General features: G+C 39.6%; 1 protein-coding gene across 12 annotated transcripts in view; it reads left to right on the forward strand.

Moving 5' to 3' along the window:
- ACSL4 (acyl-CoA synthetase long chain family member 4) overlaps positions 1-14,810 on the forward strand; it is a 66,308-nt gene that overhangs the window by 29,144 nt on the left and 22,354 nt on the right. For 5 of the 12 annotated variants that reach the window (XM_074206696.1, XM_074206693.1, XM_074206697.1 and 2 more), the window contains 6 exons: positions 920-1,445; positions 1,866-2,043; positions 7,697-7,806; positions 8,423-8,561; positions 13,901-14,051; positions 14,295-14,418. In XM_074206696.1, coding sequence (XP_074062797.1) covers positions 1,095-1,445; positions 1,866-2,043; positions 7,697-7,806; positions 8,423-8,561; positions 13,901-14,051; positions 14,295-14,418 — 1,053 coding nt within the window. In that variant the 5' untranslated portion in view covers positions 920-1,094. The remainder of the gene's footprint in view (positions 1-919; positions 1,446-1,865; positions 2,044-7,696; positions 7,807-8,422; positions 8,562-13,900; positions 14,052-14,294; positions 14,419-14,810) is intronic. The other 7 variants (XM_074206700.1, XM_074206699.1, XM_074206701.1 and 4 more) reach the window with 2 other exon arrangements.

A 14,810-nucleotide genomic window follows, 5' to 3' on the forward strand; every position in this document is an offset into this window, starting at 1 on the left:
GTTTGCTCATTTGCCTAGACTAGGTCTCTGTTTTGAAAGCCATCTCAATCCCTATCCAAAGTTTTGACCCAGTTTTTAGAGCCCACCTTCTTCCTTGAAGTTTCTCCCTGACTCTCTAGCCCTTAAGTGATCTTTACCCTCCTTTAGAGTAATATAACAACTGAGTCTGCACCATTGTGTATTATGTGATTTTTGTTTCATGTGTTTCAGACACTAGCTTATATTACACAACTTCAGTATTTGCTCTCTCCCCCAGGACAGTACTGAAATAATAGGTCCTCAAGGGAAAATCACTTGAAAGAACAGTGCATAGAAGGATCACTAGACCTTGAATAGAATTTTTTTTGTTTGGATATCTATATTTTGGGGGGTTTTTTTGTTTTCCAAAGGCAATGGGGTTAAGTAACTGGAGAAAAGTCAGCACAGCTAGGTAATTATTAGGTGTCTAAGGTCACATTTGAACTCAGGTTCTCCTAAGGACAGGGCTAGTACTCTATTCAATGTACCACCTAGCTTCCCCCCCCCCATGACTGTTTTAAGAGTTCTGGTTGTAGGGCAATTATTTATGAGTCAAATCTTGACCTTTGGCCATATGTTTACTCATGAAAACATTTCTTTAGGATTACTCGACTACCTTGCAAAATGAAACAATTAAAAAAAATTGATGTAGCCTAAAAACCTAGTAAAAAATTAAAGGCAAATGTTGAAATTAGTTAAAGTAATTTAAGTTTTTTGCAATAATGAATGACCACGGAATGCTTTTTTCATACCAGTTATTTCAGCTTTCTCTATTGAATTTCATTATAAGATAGAGGTGGCTAGGACTAAAGCAGTGAAATTTATGGTCCTGTTACCTTGTTAACTTTCTTTTATTTTTGTTTTCCCTGCTCTCTGCCTTGGTCCTCATCTTCACCTACAGGTGTATTTTATTGTCGGCTTCCAAAGATTACTAACTAATATCTATAACTTTAAAATTGAACTGCCTTGGCTATCCTGCTGTTCCTATTGCTGCTTCCATTATTGCCTTCTTCAAAGAACACTCAAAATCCAAAGAATAACAAAAGACAAACACCATTTTTAGAAGTCTTTCCACAATGAAACTTAAGCTAGATGTGCTTACCATTATTTTGCTCCCTATCCATTTGTTAATATACATGTACAGTGCCCTTATATTTATTCCATGGTATTTTTTTACCAATGCCAAGAAGAAAAACACTATGGCAAAACGAATAAAAGCTAAGCCAACCTCAAACAAGCCTGGAAGTCCATATCGGTCTATCACCCACTTCGACTCACTAGCTGTGATTGACATCCCTGGAGCAGACACCCTGGACAAATTGTTTGATCATGCTGTAGCTAAGTTTGGGAAGAAGGACTGCCTTGGGACCAGGGAGCTGTTAAGTGAAGAGAATGAAATGCAACCAAATGGAAAAGTATTTAAAAAGGTAAACTTCTATTTTGTGTTTTTAAAAGCTTAGGTGATGATTTTTTTAAACAGGTAAGGGCTTTAATTTTTATTGTTATCATCTTCATTTATGGATAGATCCTACTCTGGGAGTCATCCATTGTAACAAAGAATTTGAAAAGGTAGGGTGAAGTAATTCAGAAAAAAATGAACCCCCATTTCAACCAAGGCTAGTTTTACATTGTTCCCTCACCTTTGGAGGAAAGTATTTTTTCCTTACCTTTAAGCATGCTGGTATTTTGTTACAGAACTTTGTTCCTTGTCCTTTGGGTGAAGAAAGCATGATCCTTTAGAAATGTTAGTAATGTTTATAGTTCAATTTTTAATATTCCTTACTTTGCATTGTTTGTTTTTTGCTTGCCTTAATGACTGTTCCAATATAAGAGTTTTGCTTCAACAGTTAATCCTAGGAAACTATAAATGGATGAACTATGTCGAAGTGAACCAGAGAGTGAATAATTTTGGCAACGGACTTACTGCATTAGGCCTGAAACCAAAGAGCACAATTGCCATCTTCTGTGAGACCAGGGCAGAATGGATGATTGCAGCACAGACCTGTTTTAAGTATAACTTTCCTCGTGAGTGTTCTTGTGTTCTTTTTTGTAAAGGCACAATTGTATCAGTCTTTCTATTTCCTGTTTTTCAATTTATGTTTGGCATATTCCTTTCTCCAGAATCATATTGATTTAATAGCATTAAATTGTTGAGTAGAGTCCATGAATTCCCTAAGAAGCTAATCCTATTCTTCTCATGACTAAATTCATGATTTATGTTTTCTTGGAGGTTTGGAGCCTTTACCTGAATTCCTTTTACCAAGTTGTAATCAAAACAGTTTTTGGTTTTGTTAATTCCTTTGGATCATGCTGCCTGGTACATGGAAGGCACTAATTTGTTTATTTGGTTTGAATCTTTCAGAAGACTTCAATTCACGCATACATGTAACTTATACATGTCATAAAACTTGACTTGAAATGTATTAGGAAATTTTAAAAAATAGTCTTGTGATCCTAAATTATCTTTGTACAATTCATATACAAGATAAAATGATTCTCTGGTGACAGCTAGTTTATATTACAGAAAAGTATTAAAGTTAAAGATTTCTAATACCTGCCATGGAGTTGACTCCTAAGCTTGATAGTACCCCAAAGGAATGAATGAATCTGAATTATCCTGGGATCTTCTTGGGTTGAGCTCCAAGGGGAGCATGAGCACATCTGGGCTAAAACTGCAGGCTTCACCTAGAATGAAAATAACTGAGAACATGGACTGGCAGCATTTAGTCATCTCTGACACTGGCAAGAAATCCAGATTTCTTAGTTGAAAAACAATAGAACAGGTTGGCTAGGTGGCACAGTGGACAGAGCACTGACCCTGGAGTCAGGAGGACCTGAGTTTAAATCCGGCCTCAGACACTAATATGACTTAGCTGTGTGGCCTTGGGCAAGCCACCTAACTCCATTTGCCTTACAAAAATCCAAAAAAAAAATAGAGGGTAAGAGAGATGGGGATGGGGAGAAGGGAGGAGGGAGGTGGGAATGAGGGAAAGAGAAAAATGATGGAAAAGAAAGCACAGAGGAGGAGAGAGAGATAGGGAAAAGAAGGTAAGGAGAGAAAAGAAGAGAAAGAGGAGGGAATGAAGAGAGAAAATGAGATAAAGAGAGAGCAAGAAGAGGGATAGTAGAGAAGAGAGGAAAAAGGGAGATGAGGGAAAGTAAAACATGAACACCCTAAATGAAAACTAAGTATGAGGCTAGCATTTCTAAGATTCTAGATGCAAGGTAGTAATTGTCAGGAAGGGTGATTGATCTGCTCTCGAAAGCTACAAGACCCCAAGTCTTATTAACTGGTTAACTCAGTCCCCACAGCAACTATTCACAAACTTTCTCTTTCTGTATACAGCAGATAAGTTAGACCAGGAGAACCGTAAAGCTTACAAAGCTTTAAACAGCTTCTAAAACACTCCTCCCAGTTGTACAGTGAGCTCTCAGTTTCCTTCATGACTTCCAAAATTCCTGTGGTTTTGGTGGCATAGGCACTTAGTTCATGGATGCCAATTGTGTCTCCCCTCCCTCCGAGCCTTAGGAAATGTTCTTCATGACTTAGTGACATTATGATCCAAATACTTGAACATTTTCATGGTCAGCTTGCAGAAATGCTGCTGCTGCAACTTTCTGATCTTAATGAGACTGGGCCTCAGATCAAAGGCCCCCAGAACTTTATAAGACTTGCTAGAACTTACACCCCACCGGCATAGTGTACGAGAAGCCAGGGGCACCTCAGGTGTCTTCTGATGAAGCACTGCAATGCAACTTGAACATGGAAAGAAATAGGTTATTCCCGAATAATACTGTGCTTTCTGAGCTGTCTTCCACGGACCTTCCTTTCTGACTCAACTCTACTTAATGAAGTTTCCAACTTCCCTCACAGCTCAGTTCAATTGGCATCTCCTGCAGAAAGCTTCTCCTGCCCTCTCCACTGCCAGTGTCTTCCCTGGCAAAGACCTTAGGACTGAATTTTTGATGTGTATGTTGCTTTCCTCCACACCCAAATAGATCTCTAAGCACTTAAGAGAGCTGGAAATGTTGAGGTTTTGTGCCTGACTCATAATAGGAATTTACTAAACAGTGAAGAAGGAAGAGATATTTAAACAGGGATAAACAGGGAACAGATATTTAAACAGAAGAAGCTTCTTTTGGGTAGCTATATGAAGGATGAATTGGAGAGGGGAAAGACTGGAGGCAGGGATACTATTTAGGGGCCTATTAGAATTGTCCAATGAGAGATAAGTAGGGCCTGAATGGTCAAGGTGGTTCTGTGAAGGGAAAGAATGCTGGAGAGGGAAGGCAGGAAAGAGACCTTTTTTTTTTTTTTACCCCATTCATACATGAATGAAAATCACATCTATACTGATGAGGGATCATCTAATCTAGTCTGCCTCTTGACAGCTCTGTTCACTTTTTAATTTTTTTATTTTTTTTTAGCTGTGCCTAACTCTTTGAAACCCCCTTTTTGGGGGGGTGAGGGTTTCTAGGCAAACTGGAGTAGTTTTGCCATTTCCTTCTCCAGATTCTTTTACAGATGAGGAAACTAAGACAAATGGAATTAAAGTACCTTGCCTAGGGTCATACAGCTGGTAAATGTCTGAGGCCAGGTTTGAACTTGGGTCTTCCTGATTCCAGGCCCAGCACTGTGCTACCTAGCTACCCCTAATTAGGAAGTTTTTTAAAATCTACATCTCTACTGCATCCACCCATCCTCTTTTTTGAACCAGTTCTCAGATGTCCTTTCACCATCCTCAACACTCTGTTCTGGTTGTTCTTCTTGCAGTATAGCCCTCTGAGTTGAACAGTGATACCCTTTGCCCAGGGCAGACAGAGGATGGAGGCTTGGGGTGGGGGACTATAATGTGCCTAGACACTCTGCCTCTCTAAATGGAATCTTTATTAGCTTTCATGTCACACTTGTATCATGCTTGTTCACAAGATTGCCAAGCCTACTGCCTAACAGCTTATTCTTAGAGGTGAATTTTGAGCCTAAGTGTAAAACTACTTTTACAACCCTATTCAGTTTCATTTTTGCTAAGCCAGACTGTCAGTTGAGTCCTTTGGGATCCTGACTCTGTTGCCTAGAATGCAGCCTTGAGCCCACTCACATATTTGACAAGTATGTTGTCTATACCTTTCTCCAGGTCCCAGCACTAAAGGGAGAAAATAAATGAAAGTATCAGTTTTTACTTTTTAAAAGATGCTGACATCTTGACTTCTTTCTTTCTTTCTTTCTTTCTTTCTTTCTTTCTTTCTTTCTTTCTTTCTTTCTTTCTTTCTTTCTTTCTTTCTTTTTCTTTCTTTCTTTCTCTCTCTCTCTCTCTCTCTTTCTTTCCTTCCTTCCTTCCTTCCATCTGTCTTTCTGTCTTTCTTTCTGTCTGTTTGTCTTTCTTTCTGTCTTTCTACCACTTTCAATGCTCTTAACTCGATACAACATTTCCCCTTGCCCACAAGAATAACATGGGAATCTTTGTCACATACTTGGTTTAAGGTCTGGCTGAACCTATAATCTAAAAGTCTAGTATCTCTTTCAACAGAGAAAGGATGGTTAGTCTGTCCTGATCTGTATGATTCATGCTCAATCTTTCAATTCAATCATGCTCATTCTTTCATTCATCTTCTCTTGAATAAGAGTGTGCTCTGTCCGACCCTGTAGCTCTCCCCTTCTCTATAGCTCAGCAGTCGCACCTTGGGGCTCTTATGGCGCTTTGACCTGGTGGCTAGTAGAGGAACTTTCCTAGAATTTTCTGTAATCTCCCCAGTTCTGTTCTTGCCAATTGGGGGGCAACCTCCATTATTTGTTATTGGTCTCTCTGAGACTTCAGCACCAATTAAGCAAGCACACTTTAAAACATGCTGAGGGCAAAGTTTGTGAAAAAGCAGTCATGGCCTAAGTCAAGGATTATCTCAGATGGTGCAAACCTGGCTAACTAGATGAGTCCTAGATTCTTGAACAGAAATAGGAGTTTGGAGGAGGGGCAAACATAGGTTCATTTTAGATATGTTGATTTGACAGGCTGAGACATCCTGGTGGAACAGACAACTGATATTGAGGAATTGGAATTCATGGATGAGATCAGGGCTGTATTTGTAGATCTGGGAGTCTTCTGCTTAGAGGTGAATGAACAAAATTACCAAGAGAGGGGATATTTTGTGTGTGTGTGTGTGTGTGTGTGTGTGTGTGTGTGTGTGTATACACACAATTATCTTTATATGCTTATGTATATGAGCCTACATATGTACCTGTGTACAGTATATATATTGACACTATACTGTATGAGGGGAGAGGGGCCAAGATAAAGCCTTGAGACATTTCAGGGATAGGAGTAAGAAGTTGAGGAAGCCTAACTAAAGGGATAGAGAAGAGAGTAGTCAAAGGGGGAAAGTCAAGAGCTCTACATCATAGAGAATGAGATTACCTAAGGCCAAGGTCATGGGTACATTTGACCTTAGTGAGAGCAGTTACAGTAGAAGGGTAGAGCTTCAAGCCAGATTTTGGGGACTGAAAAAGGGGGTGAGAAAGTGAGACCCTGAGTATAAGCAACTTTTTCCTATGAATTTGACTGAAATAGAGAAGAGATAGGAGAAGCTAACTTGGTGGGGTCAGCAAAGTCAAATGAATTTTTTTTGAGGATGGAAGAGACCTGAGCAGGGCTGTGAATGGTAAGGAAAAAAGAAGGGGCAAAGCTGCTCAAACTATTATGACTGAAGAGGCAAGCTTCTAGAGGATGTTTGAAGGAACAAAAGCATAAGCAGAGGAATTACCTTTGTTACTAAAGAAAAGGGCCACTTTAAATATTGGAGCAAAAGGAGAAGGGAATTGGAGATTATAGAGGGATTTTGAGATGTAATATGGGGGAGAGCACTTGGCCTCCTTTCTCAGTAAAGTAGATGGAAATTTAGAATGGCTACTTTAGGCAATACAGTAGAGTCCCCCAAGGCAGAATAAAAGAATTGCCATGTAGCAGTGAGGGTCATTTTAGGTAGGATAACATTTCGAGCAGACCCAATCAGTGTAGATATTGCAGACGCATTCAGGGACTTGAAAGTAAGATTCCAAACCCAGGCCTATAGAGCCAAAACTCCAAATCTATACTATAGGCAAGATATTCCTTCTTGGTATGATATTTCTTGTTATCATAGGTCCTTATCATACCTCCACTAAACTATTCCACATCTACCTCTGTTTTCTTCCTCACTCATTTTGTCCCTTCTGCTAGAATGAATATTAATTCGGTCATTCAAGCCCCCTTAATCTGCCCACATTCTATCTTTTTAAGCCTTATGTCTTTGTCTACATTTGCATTAGGTGAATTCAGACATACACACACACACACACACACACACACACACACACACACACACACACACACACAAAATGCTGCATGTCCTTTCTCATGATATTCCAAGTCTTTACTTGGAATACCCTCCTTTGCCTTTTGACCTGGTGAATTCCTATTCTTCCTTTAAAGCATGGCTCCCTTCTTCAAGAAACTTGACTTGATATCCCCCTACCCCATGCAATAATAGTAAGATTCCCTCTCAACTGTTACAGAACATTTTGATTTATATCCAATAATATTGCTGAAGAGCTTATCTAATTTTAACATCTCCCTCCACATGATTGGCACTTTATAAAAGTCAACATTCTGATTCTTGATTATTTTCCCCTATGTTTATTGGTCAGTTGTAACTCTATATGCAACTCTTGGCAAAGAGGCCGTAATCCATGGGCTGAATGAATCGGAAGCATCCTATCTGATTACTAGTGTTGAACTTCTAGAAAGTAAACTTAAGGTAAGTGAGAAATCTACTTATTCTTTCCAAGTTTTTCTTCCCGGTGGTATTATCTGCCTTCATTAGAAACTTCACTCCTATACCTTCTGTTCTAAATCTGGCAGCATCTCCTCCCCATGTGAAAGGCTCTTGCTTATCATTGGGCTGTCCACACTGAAGTTTTTGGTCCCAATAATTCACGCAATTCAGAAAGTCACAGGGAAAGCAGCGACATCATCAAAATGTATGAGATTAGCTAATGATGTTATTAGTGATATAGGTTTTAATGTGCAATTCATAGGCTCATGTATGGATTTAGAGCTAGGAAGGACCCTAGAGACTTGTTCAAAGGCACAAGATTAGTGTCTAACAGCAGCTTTGAAATGTGTACCAATTCTTACATACCTTATCTCTTTACTGTCCCCATTTTTCAGATGGGGAAATTTGAGGCTCATAGACATTTAGTTAAGGGGGTGTTAATGCTTGCAAAACACTTCATTATTCCCATTTTACAGATGGGGATACTGAGGTTCATAGAGGTTAAGTGACTTACCTGGGGTCACAGAGTTAATAAATGTCTGAGATAGGATTTTGACTTGTACCTAAAGTAATGCCAATGTTTCTTTCCATTTCATAGACTGCCCTGGTAGACATCAGTTGTGTTCAGCACATCATCTATGTGGGCAATAAAACTGTTGACAAATCAGAATACCCTAAAGGATTTGAGATTCATAGCATGAATTCAGTGGAAGAGTTGGGATCCATGCCAGAAAATGGTAAGTTTTCTTAATCTAATTAATGGGGCTTTTTCACAGTTTGTACTTTGTATAAAATACACAGAAAGTGGTCAGACTTTAAAACGACCATTGGATTTTCTTCCTCCCTTTTTTCATTTATTATTCTTTATAAATCTTGAGTTCCAAATTCCTTCCCTCCCTCCTACCCCCAAGCATGTAAAACACATTTTCATATTGGCCCTATTGAAGAAAAAGAAAGAAAATTCTGCTTCAGTCTGCACTCAGAGTCCATCAGTTCTCTCTCTGGAGGTGGAGAGCATTTTTCATCTTAGAGTCCTTTGGAATTGTCTTGGATCACTGCAATAATCACTTCCTTCCCTTTTAAAATTAATTAGCATTATGCAAAGTTGTGGGAATTACTGTTTTTCTTCTTTCAAAAAGATAACTGCCCTTTTCTTAAAGGAAGAAGAAAAAAACCAGTTTCAGATAGTTAGTTGCTCATTAACTTTTGCTTCTTTCAGAACTCATTCTTTTTGAGACAAAGGTAAAAATTGCTTTCTCCATTACCCTTTATCCATTTGGCAGACTTTTTCAATTTGTACCCCCACACCTGCCCAGCATGCTCTATAAATCACATTTCAAAAATAATTTTAAATTTTTAATCAAGTAGCAATGTTGATTATGTCTTTTTTATGTCACCTTTCTTTTTCTACTAATCTAAAATAAAGTTATTTGTTATCTCTGATTCTAAGAAGATTTTAGGGTTTTCACTTTTTTCTCCCCTTTGATAAAAAAATACCACAAGATTTAAAAGTAAAAACTTGATTAATATAGGGTATATTTTATTTGCATAGGCAAAAACTGATAGGCCAGTAGCAGACAGTTAAGGAAGTAAAGTTCCTAGCTGGGGGGAAAAACAATCTTAATAGGACCCCAGTGAATTAATCAGAAAAGTCTCATAGCTGATGATCTCATCAAAAATAAGATTTCTGATTTTTTTTTGGGGGGGGGGATGACAAAATAGCTCAACATTTATATGATAAATTGGTTACTTGAAGTAATTTAGGGCTGCTAGGTTCTTTCATCTTTACACATTTTGGGTTTTTAATCCCTCTTAACTATTTTTGTTCTGTCCTTTTAAACCCAAAGACCTTGGCAGAGAAGACAAGTAAAATCGAGTCAAATAGTTTGACCCACTCACCCCAGGGAGAAGTTCTCTTCCTTCTTTGAGCATACTCTTCCCTACCCACCCACAGCTTTTTACCAGTCTTATTTGTGCTCCTTGACATTTTGTCACAAACCCTGGCTCCTTGGATGCTTTAGTGATCCCGTTACTATTCCTACTGGACACTGGTGCCACTCTTTGGGCAGTTAGCTCTGCTTAGCTGACCTTAACTGCCCCTTAGCTCTCCCTCTCCCATTCTCTCATGTGCCTTTTTTCAAATCCCAGTTGGAACTGAGTAGCCACATTAGTTTCTTCTTTCTGATGCTGTTTTCAGGATTTCATGAGTCCCTCATCCCTCTTGGGCTGATATCTATCATCTACAGGAATTTAGACTTCAGAATTCTACCAATCTTTCTAATCATTTGAAATCTACTTTCCCCAAAGCTAGGATACAGGGCTCCACTTCCACCTCCACTCCCCACCTAGAATAACAAATCATTTTCCCCCCTCTACACTTCTCTCTTTTTAAGCCAGAGTGTCTTTGAACAAAGCGGAGAAAGCTCTAAGAGGACAGCAGAAGTTCCTTATTAGGACCAAAGCACACATCTTGGGATCTTTGTATTTTCTCCTAGGTGGCCTGGAGCATGATGATGTTACCTGCTTCTCTCTTTGTTGGGTCTCATCCAAATGTACTCTTCTGTGCTTGCTTCCTGGATTTCTCCACATCTTTTCAATCATTCCTTTTATTTGATCTGTCCCTTTTGAATAAGGAACCCAACTTCAGCCATTTGTCCAGTGTGACCCTGGACAAGTCATTTCACCCTGTGTGCCTAGCTGAAAAAAGATATGGCAAGTATCTTTGCCAAGAAAACTCCCAGTGTGGTCATAATGTCTCAGGTTCAAACTGAAACAATATCCTCACAGGGAGAGTAAGCAGGACAAAGTGGCGAAGGAACCATCCAAGGCATTACCAGAGCTGGGTTCAGGTGCCGAACTTGGGATTCTAGACAACCCTTTAGGACAGGACTCAGCAAAATTCTGGCCTTTCAGGCCATATCCAGTCCAGTATCTGCTTTTTAGGTGGCCTGGGAGCATTGGAAAATCGGGTACTGCGTTGAGCGGTCTCAGGGGCCAGAATTTGTCCACACAGCTCTAGGACATGTAGGTAGAAGGCATTTCCTCACCAAGAGCTCCCTATATGAGGAAATCACAGCTCCTGGCTAAAAGAAAATAAAAGCAAAGAAACTCTTCTTCCGTTTTTAAAAAAAGTTATTTATTCTAGCCTCTTTTAAAACATGTTTTGTAGACAACATGGGTGTTCTGTAACCTTCATTTGTAATCTGCTCTGTCTCCTTGCACATTTAGCTCTCAAGGTTGCTCTCCTCTCCCCTAATCCCCTCTATGCCCCCTCCCTCTCTTTTACCCTTCTCCTCCCCTTTCCAGCTTTTATTTGCCGTGTTAGTTGTTCCAGGCCCAAACCTTCTAAAGCCAGAACCAGCTACGACCAGGTGGACCCAGACAACATTCCTAGTTTTGTTTTAGTGATAAAAATGATTCCCACATTCCCTGCCAGACATGGTCTTCAAATGATTGAGTCTCAGCTCTCAGTCACAACCCAGTTCAGGCTGGGAAGACAGCCCAGGCAACAAAGACCTTTCTCCATCTCCTTGGTCAGGGAGGCCCCATCTTGAGCTTTCTTTTTCTTTTTTTTTTTCTTTTTCAGCCTTTGGCCTGAGGTCCAATATCCTTGGACCCTGGACCAATTGAATACAGCTTTCATGATGAGGCCAAGCTCCTCTCTTTTCAAAGGAAGAATACATAATTCTCCCTAGTAACCTGGGTAGAGGGAGGTTTCTCAAGCCCCCCTGCACCTTCTTCTTCTCATCATGTTTGGTTCCCATCTGGCTATAACTTAGTACTGTCAGAAACATAAAACTGGACCCTCTCTGCTGGGGAGAGGGCCTGAGTCTGTGGTTTCACCGATATGTGAAACTCGTGGAGAAGGAGCTCCTTCTCTTGATGCAGGTCAGTACTTTCTCTGGCATCTGCTGCCTCAGGGACTTATTTGGAGCACCCACAGGAGATGTGACTGGCCTAGAGTTTCACAGCCAGGTTGCATCAGAGCTGAGACTTGAACTCAGGTCCTGCTGGCTCCAAGGTCATCTTGGCTTTGCTTCTTTTCGTTCTCTGGTGATATCTGCCAGATTCCCCTAGCCTTCCAGAAAACAAGCTACTGGCTCTTGGGGATGACCTAGGTAAGCAGCAGTCCCTCCCTGAGAAAGGCCTCATTTATTGGGGTTTCCCTGTAGCAGCTTGCTCAACTGACTTGAATAGGCAAGTAACAGTTCCTGCTAAGGAAAGAGCAGCTGCCCTTGGCTGTCTTCCTTGGAAAGGTCTCAAGCAAACAGAAAAGAGTTAGTAGCAAGACTCTCTTTTCTTACATTTCACTCACCCTGACTTCCTAGGCGACAGTTCATTAAATCCAAAAAGCATATAGAGTCTACTTTGTGCCACATCCCCTCCTGGAATTTGTACTACCAAAATAATAAGGCCTAATATAAGCAACTATATACATTTTATTATATAATATTAGATAACTAATATATAATAGAAAGGGAGGAGAGGAGTAGTTTGGTTCTGCAGAGTATTTGGGGGCAAAATCAAAAACTCCCATAAACCTATCTTAACGCTGAGAAGTATGTGTATACATAATACTGTAGACTTTATGCTTTTCAAAGCTCTCTCCACAGGATAATACATGAAATATTATGAAACACTGCTCCCTCTTGAAAGAGAAACTTATTTTATTTTGTTGAGGTCCCAGGAAGTAGTTTGCTTTGAATACTTTGGAATCTTTTTGTTTTGAGGTAGAACAGATATGGTGTCTGGAGCCTAGGTAGACAGCTGGGCTAATTTGAGGTGGGAGGCCTCAGATATTTCTTATTTTTAAATTTTACAATTTTCCTCTCAATCTAGCTTCCCTCCCCCCACCCCCTACGGAAGGCAGTCTGATAGTCTTTTCCATGCTATACATTGATCAAAATTGAAGGTGTTTTTTAGGTTTTTGTAAGGCAGTGGGGTTAAGTGGCTTGCCGAAAGCCACACAGCTAGGTAATTATTAAGTGTCTGAGGCCAGATTTGAACTCAGGTACTCCTGACTCCAAGGCCGGTGCTCTATCCACTGCGCCACCTAGCCGCCCCTCAAAATAGAATGTGTTGAGAGAGAAATCATATCATTAAGGAAAAAATAAAATGAGATAGCATAATTAAATAATACATAACTTTTTTAAATTAAAGGTAATGGTTTTTGGTCTTTGTTTAAACTCCACAATTTCTTCTTTGGATACAGATGGCATTCTCCGTCACAGATACCATAAAATTGTCCTTGATGAAATGAGCTAGTCCATTAAGATTGGTCATCATCCCCATGTTCTTCTGGATCTGCTCAGGACTTGATTTCCAATTCTTTGCCTATACAAACAGAGCTGCTGTGGAATATTTTTGTACAAGTGATTTTTTTTACTCTTTTTCATCATCTTTTCAGGGTATAGACCCAGTAAGTAGTATTGCTGGATCAAAGGGCTTGCACATTTTTATTGCCCTTTGGACATAATTCCAAATTCCTCCAGAAAGGTTGAATGAGTTCACAGCTCCACCAACAATATAGTGTCTCAGATTTCCCACATCCCTTCCAATAATGATCATTTTCCTTTCTGGTCATATTGGCCAGTCTGAGAGGTGTGAGGTGGGTACCTCAGAGATGCTTTAATTTACATTTCTCTAATAAGTAATGATTTAGAGCAGTTTTTCATATGACTGTGGATCACTTTGATTTCCTTTGAGGCCTCAGACATTTCAATGAACTTGGTAACATATTTTGGCCCATACATCCTTGAGAATGGGATCCAATGACCTGTCATATTGTTATTTGCAGTATCCAAAAATAGATGGTTAAAAAGTTGGGGAACAAGAGAAAGAAGCCAATTGTTCCAGATTATAAACCCAGCCGAACGTTCATATATCCAATCCTTTCTCAGTCCTCTCTAAAGGAAAGATCTAAGCTTTGTGGATTGCCTCAATGCCTTAATGGATATCCTGTGATAGTGTATTGACTAGGCCGGGCCTGGAACTGGCGGGTGCCATTTAGCTCTTCCTGTTGAATAATAATCTCCTTAAACTGAAGAAAGTTTCTTTTTTTTTTTCTCTCTTATAGCAAACATTATTCCAAATAGACCAACTCCATCTGATCTGGCTATTGTCATGTATACCAGTGGTTCCACGGGCAGACCTAAAGGAGTAATGATGCATCACAGCAACTTGATAGCTGGAATGACAGGCCAGTGTGAAAGAATTCCTGGACTGGGGTAAGGACTCTCTCTCTCTCTCTCTCTCTCTCTCTCTCTCTCTCTCTCTCTCTCCCCCATTTACTAGACCTGGTATTTATAGTTTCAAAATAATTTTATTTATGATAAAGTCATTGTAATAATGTAAGTATTGATAATACTTAACAATATATTATTAATATAATATTATGACATTTATTTTCATTTCTTTGCTAATTTTAAATGCCTTGAAAAAATTTAATTCAAGTCATTTTTCCCTTTCAGACCAAAGGACACCTACATTGGCTACTTGCCTTTGGCTCACGTGTTAGAATTGACAGCAGAAATTTCCTGCTTTACCTATGGCTGCAGGATTGGATATTCTTCTCCTCTAACATTGTCAGATCAGGTGACTAACCTTTTCAGTCCATTGACTACTGAGCTGGGTTTTTTTAATAACACATTACTTGAAAACAATAGATACTTTAATTCAACAACAATTTTGACTAATTCTCATGAGTTTTGTGGTCTGTGATAAGTCTGTGATAAGTGGCTTATATAAGTGATTTTGCCCCTGAATGTTCAGATTATTTCAAAACTAATAAAATTCTCTTTCCTTAAATAACCAAGGTTATAGAGAACAAGAGCAGTTGGACTTTTTAGGCATTTCTCACATGGACACATTTTGGGGGTCACATCTTTGTGTCATTTCAAGACAGGACCTTGGAAGATGCTTTCACTTGCTCAGAGATAGAGCAGCTTCCCCCACCCCCCACCCCTACTTCCTACCCACCTAAGCTA

This window comes from Macrotis lagotis, chromosome X (assembly GCF_037893015.1).
Source record: "Macrotis lagotis isolate mMagLag1 chromosome X, bilby.v1.9.chrom.fasta, whole genome shotgun sequence".
Taxonomy (NCBI): Eukaryota; Metazoa; Chordata; class Mammalia; order Peramelemorphia; family Peramelidae; genus Macrotis; species Macrotis lagotis.